Below are 12,414 nucleotides of genomic sequence, written 5' to 3'. Positions count from 1 at the left end.
ATTCTCTAACGTTTAGAAGAACGAGACGTGATCTCATTATAGCATACTAAATTCTTACAGGGCTTGACAGGGTAAATGCAGGAAGGATGTTTCCCCTGGCTGGGGGATTCTAGAACCAGGGGAGATAGTCTCAGATAAGAGATAGGCCGCTTAGGACTGAGATGAGCAAGAATTTCTTCACTTTGGATTTCTCTACCCCGGAGGGCTGTGGAGGCTCAGTCATTGAGTATATACCAGATAGAGATGGATAGATTTCTAGATACTAGGCATCAAGGGATACGGGGATAGTGTGGGAAAATGGCATTGAAGTAGAAGATCAGCCATGGTATAGTTGAATGGCGGATTAGGCTCGAGGGGCTGAATGGCCTACTCATTTTCCTATTTCCTATGTTACTATGCTCCTATTTCCTGTGTGACTTGGACAAGATAGCCTTGACTCAGACTTTCCCATAACAACAAATAATGCCACTAAGCTGCAAGAGACAGTCAGTCTCATTTCTCAACTTTTCCACTGAAATCTCATGGGTAAACTATGTCTTTGTGTGATAATAAATCTGCAGCTGACACCTGACAAATAAAAAAAAGGAAAGATGTAAAGCAGGCTATCGCATGAAATCAAAATCTACCCTCATGATTCTTTGAATATGGATGATTTAGTAGTGATGGGAGTCACATAAGTTATCTGTGGATTACGAAATGAGGACTATTATAGGTACAATGCTGTTGAGCAGGTCAGTGCTGAGTTTATTTTTGGCTTGGTCTGGGGTGGGAGGAGCAGAATAAACATCAAGTGCTATTACTTTACAATTCTCCTTATTTCCTTTCAGCTGTTGCTATGAGGAGACGACTCAGAAATGACTGATGTGGAGCCTGGTGTCACAGATTTTGTCTCTTCAGGACGGGCAGGCCGCAGAAATGCCTTACCTGATATCCTTGGGTCTCCATCAGGAGCCAATTCAGCTGATTTATCACACAAACTGTCAGAACTATCCGTAAGCACAGGTAAAGGTTTCAGCCAAGAATTTCCTGTAGTTGATGTTGTTACAAAAGCTACTATCTAAATACAAATACAAAGTCAATAACTTAGCCAAAATAGTTTTGGCAACTGAGCTTTTAGCTCTATCATTTAATTATTACAGATAATTCAGATATAGAATTTTAATTTATTTTAACTATGTGGTTCAAGCACAAGAAGGGAAGTTAGATACAATGATACATTTGATGATATTCCAACATACTATATGGTTGTATAATAATGCAGGTTTATGCCTGAATCCCAAATACCTATGACTGGTCATAGCACAGGGAGTCGGAGAACAGGGAGGGATAGAAAATAGAAAAAAATCCCATAGTCCCCTTCCATGCATCATTGTGTGACTTGCTTAATTTGGAAAACGTTGGGAACAGGCAATACCTTTGGCAGAATACCTGCCAAGCCATCACCTCAGCTACTGAATGTTTAAAGCTTTTTATTTCTGTTTTTCTTTTGGAAAAAAATAATTGGATTCATGGTACCCTGAGCTTCTGAGACCTAGAGCACTGTGCAAATAAATGAACTAAATAATCTCCTCATAAAATCGTATTTCATTCGCATATAAATGTTTAAGATAAAATTGCCTTTAAATTCCTCTTGGTATAATGTCGCTAATAAGCAGCACTAAGCTGATAAGCAGCCACGCTGACTGTGGTTTCACCCACTTTTTGGTGTGATCCAAGTAGTTTAACATCTTCATGCCTGTATTATACTTTGGGCTTGAAGTGCTTTGATTAAATTGCCCAATTAAATGGGCAATTTATATGAGCCACACACTAATGGTGCCCCGGCTTTCTCCAAGCCACGCAGCATTTCTCCAAAAGAGCCACAAATTGGTTAGATGCTTGCATAAGTATAATGGTCCTTGGCTTGCAGAAAGAACTAGGCAGATCAATGTAATCTGGTTGCATATATTACACAACCTCAAGGGATTGCCCTTTGTTGTGGTAGATAGGTATAAAAACACATTAGAAAATGGAGCATTGTGCCAAGTAAGATATCTCGGATTCAGCAAATCTGTCCTGAAAACTTTGCACCATGTTTCTACTCATATGAGTGTGAGTGTAGTGCAAAACATCAAGGCCATTAATGAGATATCAGTGACAATATAGCTCATGAGGTAAGAGGTGGTGAACTGACAGATATGAGAAGTGCTCTTAACATATAGTTTAAGTTTTGAGTATTTCTGGCTTCTTCTACAAATTTAAGATACAAATGATCATTTATTCACGGAAAGCCATGTAGCTGCATCTATACAACCTAAAACCCAGCAAAATGGCCTCCTTTGTGAAGGCTTTCTTAAATAAGAAGTGTAAACAAGAACGAATGAATTAAGTTCTAAATCAATCCTACCAAAACAAATATGATACCGGTATTCTTTTCTACCTGATTAAGAAGGATAGTAACTGTAAAAAAATAGGACTTTTGCAAAAGTTAAACTGGACACAGCAACATCTCTCTGAGATATTTGCACAATATTGTTAAGATTACAACAAAACTTGCATAAATCATGAATATTCAAAACAAGGCATATTATTTGTTTTCAAATTACAAAATCAATAGTGACAATAATATATTTAAAGCAATAGGTAACTGAGATATACATCTTTATTTCTAATTATTCTTCTTATTCTTGATTTGATCCCAGATGAAGGAGCAGAAGGAAAAACATCTCCATCGGAAGCACCACCCAAACCTCCAGAATTGGAGGAGAAGAGCAGTACATCATAACATGCCTCTGAAGTGCAATATTACATGTGTACATATAATTTTCACAAGGCATACTGAGGCCCAGATTTACACTGCAGCTCAAAGCTAAAGATTACCACTTAAGTTGAAGCAAGCTGAGCATTTCTTTTTGAGAGTGTGGGGGGAAATTAGATTGAATTCTCAAAGATAAAATTCTAACAACCCGTTTTATTTTAACTGCTTCTGATTATTTTTCTTTGACTGATGGCATTTACCAACACACTGATACAATTCATTCAAATGATATTTATATGACTAGGAAAAATATAAGATGTGTGGGTAGAATATTTGCAGATATCAGTAATTTGCAGTTTAACCTTGAAAACGCATCTAGAGTTTATTTTCTGATCTAACAATAGTTTCAAGAAAATGGCATATAAAAGAGATTGTCCTATTTCTTATTCAAAAGCTACTTACTGTCTACATGTTCTTTGTAGTGTTGTACTGTCTTTGATGTTCTTAACTTCCAACCTCCAATATGGGCATTGACTGCTTTGTACTGTTGTAGCTTGTATGGCATTTGCAAAAATTTTTAGATGAGATTTTTGATATAAAATTCACCTTTTAAAATAAACTCTGCTATTTTGTGTGTCCTTCTTAAAAAAATATGCCTTGCAATTATGAACTGAAATGTAAACATCAAATATCAACTGATTCCTTATGCGAAATAAGGTAGGTCAGTGAGGGTGGTGGTTGCTGGGGTGTGGAATAGGGGATGGCAAAGGGGAATGGAGGTCAAGGGGAAGTTGGGGAATTGGGGGGGGTGAAGAGTTCAGGGGGGCCTATTAATGCAGTTCCTTCATAGTTACTGGCTCAAAATTCTGGAACCTCCTATCAAACAGCACTATGGGAGCACCTGCATCACACAGACTACAAGGGGTCAAGAGAAAGCCCCGTTACCACCACCTCAGAGCAATAGGGATGGGAAATAAATATTCTATTTTCCATTGATGCCTACATCCTGAAAAGTAATAAAAAATCAAGTGTTCTGAAAGCATACCAAAGACATTTTCAAAGTTCATACCAGTGCTTTTATGCAATTTTTAAAGCATATATTCTGTTATGGACAAGGATGATAGAGAACTGAAACTCCAATTCCCTTCCTTAGTTAGTGTGTTTTTGAAAAGAATAATGCATGTGCTTCTTAACCTCTGAGTGTATGGACAATTTGAATAGCTTTAAATAAAGAGGATTATTTATTATGAATTCACTCCGAAACTCTAACGTTCTTCACTCTCTCACTCACTCACTCACACACCACTCTCTCCCTTTCAAGGAAAAATTAATTAAAGATGATAGTGCACTTTTACAAGTTACAAACAAAGGAATAGTCCATAAGTCATGTGATTGGCTTATCTCAGTGTAGGTCTAGTGAAGGAAGGGTTCTTTTCCACTCATGGGGCAGAATTTTCTGCCTGCCGGGTGGGTGGGCCTGACCCAATCTCCGGCGAGCGGGGAGCCAATCCCCACCAGCGAAACGGGCCACACCACCATTTTATATGGGCGGGCCAATTAAGGCCCACCCAGCATAACATCTGGCAGGAAGTGCTATGCACTTCCTATGTGGGCGGGGTGGGGGGGGATTCCCTAAAAGTGAGGGTGTGCTTTTTCGCACATGCACATGAAAGAGTGCCCATCTCCCTGAGGCTAAGTGCAGCCTCAGGGAGATCGCTTCCACTTTGAAAAATATTAAAAATAGAAAAAAAAATTCCCTAACATGTCCCCCTCATGGGACATGTTCATAATTCACAGAATAAATTTATTAAGATTTTTAAAACCCTGCATGAAACCTCATTCCGCTGCTGGATGAGGTTTCATGTTTTCTCTATTTGCCGCTGGGGCTCCTGGCCTGCCCACCAACCTTAAGATTGGACAAGCAGGTCCTTTAATTGTTTAAATGATCCTGTCAATGGCCTCATTTGGCCATTGACAGGTCGGCGGGCCCACAGCTGATTTTGCTGCGGGCCCGCCTTCCTGAAAATTTAAATGGGGCGGGATGACGGGGGTTCCGCCCGATGTCATCCCGCATCATTTTATGCATCGGCGAGCGGGCTCTGCCCCTTGCTTGCCAAAGGCAAGATTCTGCCCATGAAGTGTAGCTAGGTGATTTCAATAGCCAAGGTCATATATCAATGTTGTTGCAAGTTTCCCTTGAGGTGGATTTTCAGCAGGACACAAAGTTAGTTATTTCTATTCTTATTACTAGGAGGTTGATTTTGCTGTACTAGTGGACTTGAAAAGTAACAGACTTGGAGACCTTGTGATGTTGCAGACTCCGGTTTTAAGGAATAGATGTTGCTGCCTTTGCTGCTGCTATTTATTGCTGTGTTGCTTGCAGGCTGACTGGTTTCTCCCTGGTGCCTGAAGTAAGATTGGTTATCTGAAGACAGTTTCAATCATGCGGCCACATGATCAATACTTCTAATGTCCGCCCTGAATGATTTAAAGTCATTCTACACAGTGGGGGGATGGATGGTGGCCATTCACACCTACTTATGAATTAATTGGTTTCTACAGCTCTCTTTGTTCTGTATTGAGCTTGGAGACAGTGGGTCTGGGAGTCCACTGATTTTGAATATTAGGCACAGTAAAATCCAAATGGGTTGAATCACAGGGGATCCGCCCACAAATTTGTGTTAAGTGGAGCTTCATGATAGCTGAGGAGGCCTCATTCCCAGATGAATGCATCTCTATGTAGCCTGATGTGCCTACAACCCCTGTCAATGTCAAAAACAAAAGATTCAAATGCCAAATAAAAACACAGGGCAGAATTTTCTGCCTGTCGGGCGAACCTTGCGGGCGCCGGCAGGTGCGGACCCAATCACTGCCCACGATCTGACTTGTGTCACCATTTTATGCAGGCGAGTCAATTAAGGCCTGCCCAGCATAAAACGCTTCTCCCAAGGTCAGCGGGAGTGGGTGGGCGGCGGCGGGATTGCTAAGCCCACTGGGTCCAATGTCGAGCTGGTGGTCTGTTTAAAAGTGCTCCTGCAGCCTTGCAAAGACTGTCAAACATGACCGGCAGAAGGGGTCCCCAAAGCGCTGATGGCAAACAGACCAGGCAGGACGGTAGGGCAGGGGGCCACTGTGCCCCTCGTTTCTCAGATCATTGCCTTGCTGCGTTCATCAAGGAGGTAGCAGCACGAGGGAGGCCCTTGTTAAAAGGGACAGGAGGAGGAGTCCCTCCCACATGACCAAAAGTGCCTGGGAAGAGCTGGCAGAGGTAGTGAGCTCCCATGACGTGGTTTGGCACAACTGGATCCAGTGCCGCAAGAGCTTTAATGATCTTTTGCGCACTGGAAGGGTGAGTACCATGTTGGTAGGCTTCCTGCACCCCCCAAAGTCCGAGTGTAGTTACTGCATTGAATCATTGATGGCATGTGTCTTTCGCTGGGTGGGCCGGCAGATATTGCCCATGCCTAGGTCACCCTGAGAGGGTGGTAATGAGATGGGTTCTGCACCCGCAGCATGTGGTACAGTGACACCCACATTACTGTTTTGGGGGCAACTGGAAGGGGTTACAACTAGGCGCAATGCTGGAACTGCAAAACATGTCAAAGTCAGGGTGCTGACATGCTGGGAGGGAGCTTCCAGGTGGCGGGGCACTGATCCATCTGCTGCCTTTTGTGTTCCAGGTGCTTGCGCCTGCTTGCTTTGCAAGGTTAGACCGTGTGGTGCCAAATGTGCTGTAGGCTTCCTTTAGCCAAGGCGGTGGGGGCACAGGCCTGGCATCTGTGTGAATGTGCAGGAGCTGTGGGGTGAGGAGACACTGAAACCCCACAATGTCCCACTCTGGTTGGGGTGGGATGACAGCGAAGAGAGTCCAGGTACAAGTTGCACTAATCAATGCTCTTCTCTCTTTTTCAGGTGAAGAATGCTCATAATGCCGCCGAGCAAGTGAGGACTGGGGGAGGGCTGGCCCAGGTGGCAATCAATAGCAGGTTCGAGCAGGAGGCCCTCCACCTGGAGAGGCGCCATGCGCCCAGGTCCACCAGTATCAGTGAGGCTGGGGTGCCACGGGCAGGTATGTTTGCCCAGCACTGAGGTCACCTTTAGTGTCCCAGCAGCCATGGCAGTGCTGAATGTTCAGTGATTGAAGTTTGCAACATGGTTTGAACATTGTTTATGGAAGGATGAGCACATAATGATCCAGGAAACAGGGGTGCCCATTGACATTGTCTCCACGTTAACTAATCAAATGCCCTTGTTCTTCCTTTCAGCATCAGCAAAGCAGGGCCGGGAGAAGGAGGCACATGGGCCCCCTCTCATACCTAAGGGGCCTGAAGTCTCTGACCCGCCAGCATCACACCATCTCTGCCAGGCAGGCACCAGCGCAGGTATTATAACCTCGGTGGAAATTAGGTCATCGGCTAGTGTCCCTGGGCACAACAGTGAGGGCACTTCACAGTCGCTGGAGGAGCTGGCAGAGACAGAGTGTCCATGGTGCCAGCAGTCGGAGGACTCCAGGGGACCAGGCACATCCTCAGTCGGTGGCTGAAGATGTGTCTCTGGAGTCGTCCATGAGGCAGCAAATGCTGGAAGTCCAGTGGGGTGTGCGGGAGGATCTGGGGGAGATACATGAGGCTACGCTTGGCTTGGTCTCCAAGGAGTCCACATGGACCTTTGCCAATGCAATGACCTCATGCTTCCTCCATGGAGAGAGTGGTGACTTCGTGGAGAGGCTCCTCCAAGGGATGCACTCGGACCAGCAAGCCCTCACATTGGCAAAGACCTCAGCTAGTCAGTGCCATTGTGGGAGATGGTCTGGGCACCAGGTTTACCAGCTCAGTGCCCATCCATCCACGGTGAACAGAGAGGTCCAAAGCAACCTCATGTCCGCACAGCAGCTGCCTGTCATCTCTGCGGGTTCCTCTCAGGCATTCCGAGTAAGGGCAGCAGCTTCCCCACCCCTCTGCCAGTGCCTGTTGCATCTGATGAGATTGCAACGACCAGGGAGATGCCAGCTGTGGAACAGGCAGCTCCTTCCCAGGCGGGGCCAGCACAGGCTCCATGGGCTAGAGGATGGACACCTAGGTCCATCGAGGCCAACAGGACAGCAGAGTCAGCAGGCTGTCTCAGATGCCACTCCCAGCAAGGGGTCAGCACCAAGATGTAGCACCTGAAAGCATAAATTTAAGGCACCTTTGGCACACCATGGGTTTCTCACTGGTGCTTTTGTGTTGGCCCGCAGTGAGGTCATGATTAGTTGGTGTAGTGTTTAACACTTTTGTCATTTTGTTTCCTTAAGATTATTTTGTTATATCATTAAATTTACAAATGTGACCATGACTGAGGGTCTCTTTTCCTCTGCAGGTAGATGGTTACCTATGATGTTATGAGTGAGTTGTGTCACATTCAGCTTTATTGACAAGGCCCTTAGTTAATGTTCCTACCCAGGCAGATTTTGCACTCAGGTATCAAGTATGGAGCCTGCAGCCTAGGCTTGTTCTGGAGGTCCATATGTGGTGTGCTAGGTGAAGGTTCATTGGATTAAAGCCTCCGGGGTGTCCCTGCCTCCCTGGAATATGCCTGGGTCAGTGTCTACCCCCTCAGCATTTCCCTGTGCATGCTCACCCTCGGACTCACTGCTGGACTCATCGTGTGCAGCCACAGCAACTGATTCTATATCTTCTTCTTCCACAGTGTCACGCCTTTCCAGCACAAGATTGTGGAGAGCGCAGCATGCAACCACTATCCGTGACACACGATCTGGGGGGTACTGGAGTGTGCCCCCCGAACGGTCCAGGCATCGGAAACGCATCTTGAGAAGACTGATAGTTCTCTTCATCACAGCCCTTGTGGCTCCTATTGTAACGCTGCTCAGCTTCTGTTCTTGGATGGTGGAGAGGCGTCATGAGCCACCTTCTGAGGGGATAGCCCTTGTCACCCAGCAGCCACCCAACCAGCCGCCCTGGAGCACTGAAGAGCCCCAGTACCTGGGAGTGTCTGAGGACGTAGGCATCGTGGGAGCTGCCTGGGTACCTTGCACAGACTTGCAGAATCAGCATCCTGTGATCACACACTATCTGCGTATTCATGGAGTGGAATCCCTTTCTGCTGACCAAAGGCACCAAGCTCACCTGCTGGCGCCTTGATGGCCACATGTGTGCAGTCGATTGCACCCTGGACGCGGGCGAAGCCAGCAATGGCTGCAAAGCCTCTAGCTCGCTCTGTCTGGCTGGCCTGGTCCCAGCAGTAGTGGATGGAATGTCAATGCACGCCTGAATAGAGCATCTGTAACCTGCTTGACACAAGTGTGGACAGCTGATTGGGAAACACTGAAAAGATCACCCACCAATCCCTGGAAAGAGCCAGAGATATAGAAGTTGAGGGCAGCTGTGACCTTCAGAGCCACTGGCATGGGCTGTTCACCCACACAGTTGGCAGAGATCTCAGGGTCTATCAGCTGAAAGATAGACTTGACTATCTCCTTTGAGAGACAGAGCCTCCTTCCACACTGTAGCTCAGACATATTGAGGTAGCTGCTTCACTGCCTGTATACCCTGGCAACAGGATAGTGGCATCTTCTGTGGCCCCTTCCTCCCTGGACTTCCTGTTGGCCCTGCACCCCTTGTGCCTGCGCCTTTCCTCCCAAAGGTGGTTCCCGAGGAGGCTGAATATGGGCTCCTGGCTTCCTCCCCCTTCTGGCCCTCTCTTCCTCCTCAGAGAAGCAGCCTGCAGTGGAGAGCACAACTCTCATTCCCAGGCTAAGGGAAGGCTTCCTGAAACTTGCAGGCCCCAAAAAGGATCTTCACTATAGAGTGCTGACCTGAAGGTTTTGAGTCCTGTCCAAGCAGCTGGTATGCATTTTGAAGTATTTCTGCTCACACAGGCAACTATCAGTAACTTTCAAAAATAAACATCTGACTGAGCACATTCGTGACCCCACTCAACCCTCTTATCCCGCCTGTGGATGAGGTTTATACAAATGTGTCCTACCCGCCTGCCCGTTGCGCCCGTGCGACGGCCTGAAGATTGCACAGGCCCTGAAAAATCACGGTCGATTGGTGCCTCAAGGGCCTTAAATCGCCCGTTAATTAATAGCAGGCGCGCTTCGGAGATCATCGAGCACCCACCCACCGAAATATTGCGATGGTGCGCGGTGATGTCGGGACACTCGCTATTTTAAGCGTCGGCATGTGGACTCCAATGGGAATGGGAAAATTCTGCCCGCAGTAAGAACAAGCCTTTATTCAATTTGTTCGCACCTTACAATGGCCTTTGTAAAAGGCTGGAGCTGTTCGCTGAAAAATGTCAGGAGTTAGCTCTGGAGAAACTCTGTAATCTTTTTCGGCTAAGTGTGCTGTCTTCAGGCGCAATACAGTCCACCGTGTCATCAGTGCAGTCAAACATGTTTTTGGTGTTTTCATGCTGCAGTGTGAAACCCAGAGTATCTCTCTGGCCTTTGCGACGTCAGCTAGGGAAACAGGTGGGCAATCCCCAATCAACAACACTTCTAACTCTCTCAAAGATTTAGCCATACTTGCTGGCTTTGCACATCCTTTCACGTGGAGATCTCGATGTCAAATGATGGCTTGCTGGGCGTTTCATGAGTTTGTGCGCTTGTGTGGTCTAACTCCGCTCTGATTGGTTGGTGTGGTCGTATGACAAATTTAGACAAATTTGGCTAATCTGGAGTTACCAGTGAGGAGTTTCGGTTTATCCCAGGCATCGATCGATGGCAATTGTTATTCTACCAGCAGGAATGGTTGGTGGCTTCAACATTACCAGAATTTCGTGTCATCTGACTTTGACTCATCGTGATTTCACTGTAAGTCCACAAATATTAGGAGGTGCAAATTCCATAAATGGTTTTGTCTTGGTATGTCCATTCAAAAGAGGCACTCCATCATGGTCATTCAATTTAGAACTTCCGAGAGATTTGAGATACTTCTGAGTCTATGGAGAAATTGCAAAAGTCACCTGACACTTGGCAGCCATCCTAGCAGCATTTTAATGTCCATTTTTAAAAAGAAAAGGCAATTCCAGAAAATTCTATACTGATTACAGTCCATGTTTAAAGTTTTGAATGCCTTTACTGGGCATGATAATACTTTTAGAATGTAGAAATTACTTTTACTGATCGTAGAAAATGGACACTTAGTGTGACATTCCATTATTTTAGTCTTCTGCTTTAACAGTGCAGCAAAGTGGTCTATTTTAAAAGGCCAGTATCTGTTAAAATAGCTGTCAAAAGAATATCATGCCAACACATTAAATAATTTCCAATTTGATAATGTTGTTCTAATTTTCTATAATCTACAATGGGGAAGATTCCCCTGGATCTGGAATACAGGATATGGAAGCAGCCCATATGAGAACATCAGACACACTGGAGCTGATGCCTAAAGAGGGACCCACCAATTTTAACATCCATTTAAACGGAGGGAAATAAGGCAGGCTCTTTAGCAGGTCTGTCTTGGGTCCAAAAGATTTTCTGATATTTGCTGCCACCGGTTGGTTCACTGTATCTTTGCATATATCTTCTTCTTAGGCAGCCTCTCGGGACCAAGGATGACTTTCTTCCACTCTGGGGTTGTGGGTCCTGAGGAGACTAAAAATAATATGGACATGGAAGTAATCAGATCAATTGCAACTTGAGTGTAGCAATTGGACTGGTACTAATACTGGACTTCCCTAGGCCTGTGCCCAGGTGTATTGAATTGCCTGGGGGCAGCAATATCAGACTGAGTGAGGATTTGTTTAATCATTCAGCACTGATTATATCAATGCGTTCCTCAAATGGCCCTCTTTCCTCTTATCAGACAATTTCATACCATAATCCAAACATCAATTCCTAACACTCGATTCTCCACAGAGGCATGCAAGATTAGAACATCAATGCTAATCCTTTTCATATCCAAGGTCTCCCATAGAAAATAAGAAAAAGGAGCAGGAGCCATTTTGCCCCTCAAGCCTGCCCCATTATTCAATAAGATCATTGCTCATCTTCTTCCTCAACCCTACCTTCCCGCTTTATCCTCATCTCCCTTAATTCCTTTTGTATCCAAAAATCTATTAGTCTCCGTCTTGAATATGCTCAAAGACTCAACTCTTCCAAAGGTCTAAAACCTTTTGAGTGAAGAAACTTCTTCTCATCTCAGTCATAAATGGCCAACTCCTTATTTTGAGACTGTAGTCCCTAGTTTTAGCTTCAATTTCAATTAATATTTTCTCAGCATCTACCCTGTCAAACCCCTTAAGAATTTTCTATGTTTCAATAAAATTCACAGAATCACCTCTCATTCTTCTAAATTCTAGAAAATATAGGGTCCATAACTTCTGATCTCCTGGGGTGTCAGACCCGGGAGGTACTCCAGAAAATGTGCTGGGCACCAGCCCTGCCCGCAACTCCCCACCCAAGGACTGCACGGGAATTGCCCTGGAAGTTCATACCTCCGATGGGCAATTACCCTGCACTGGGAACAAACGGAAACCCCAATTTAAATCGGAGACTTCAGATGATTCTGACTATCGTAGCAGAATAGTTATCCAAGAAAAGTTAGAAGAATTAAAACTTCTGCTACTTCTGAGTAACTATAGTAGTGACACCCTTGACCCCGACTAGATCCTCTAGATTACTCACCCACGCCTCCCGACTACCCTCCCAACTTCCCTAACTACCTTCCTAC

General features: G+C 45.3%; 1 protein-coding gene across 1 annotated transcript in view; it reads left to right on the top strand.

Annotated features, from left to right (window-relative positions):
- The window catches only part of pkib (protein kinase (cAMP-dependent, catalytic) inhibitor beta), a 35,744-nt gene extending 32,745 nt beyond the window's left edge, over window positions 1-2,999 (top strand). The window contains exons 2-3 of the mRNA XM_041188775.1: window positions 828-1,002; window positions 2,682-2,999. Of these exons, the coding sequence (XP_041044709.1) occupies window positions 855-1,002; window positions 2,682-2,764 (231 nt within the window). The 5' untranslated portion in view covers window positions 828-854 and the 3' untranslated portion in view covers window positions 2,765-2,999. The remainder of the gene's footprint in view (window positions 1-827; window positions 1,003-2,681) is intronic.
- The last annotated feature ends 9,415 nt before the right edge of the window (window positions 3,000-12,414 follow it).

Source organism: Carcharodon carcharias, chromosome 5, assembly GCF_017639515.1.
Source record: "Carcharodon carcharias isolate sCarCar2 chromosome 5, sCarCar2.pri, whole genome shotgun sequence".
In the NCBI taxonomy this organism is placed as follows: Eukaryota; Metazoa; Chordata; class Chondrichthyes; order Lamniformes; family Lamnidae; genus Carcharodon; species Carcharodon carcharias.
Note: the sequence above shows the minus strand (reverse complement) of the source record. Positions and strands in the feature narration are given on the sequence as shown.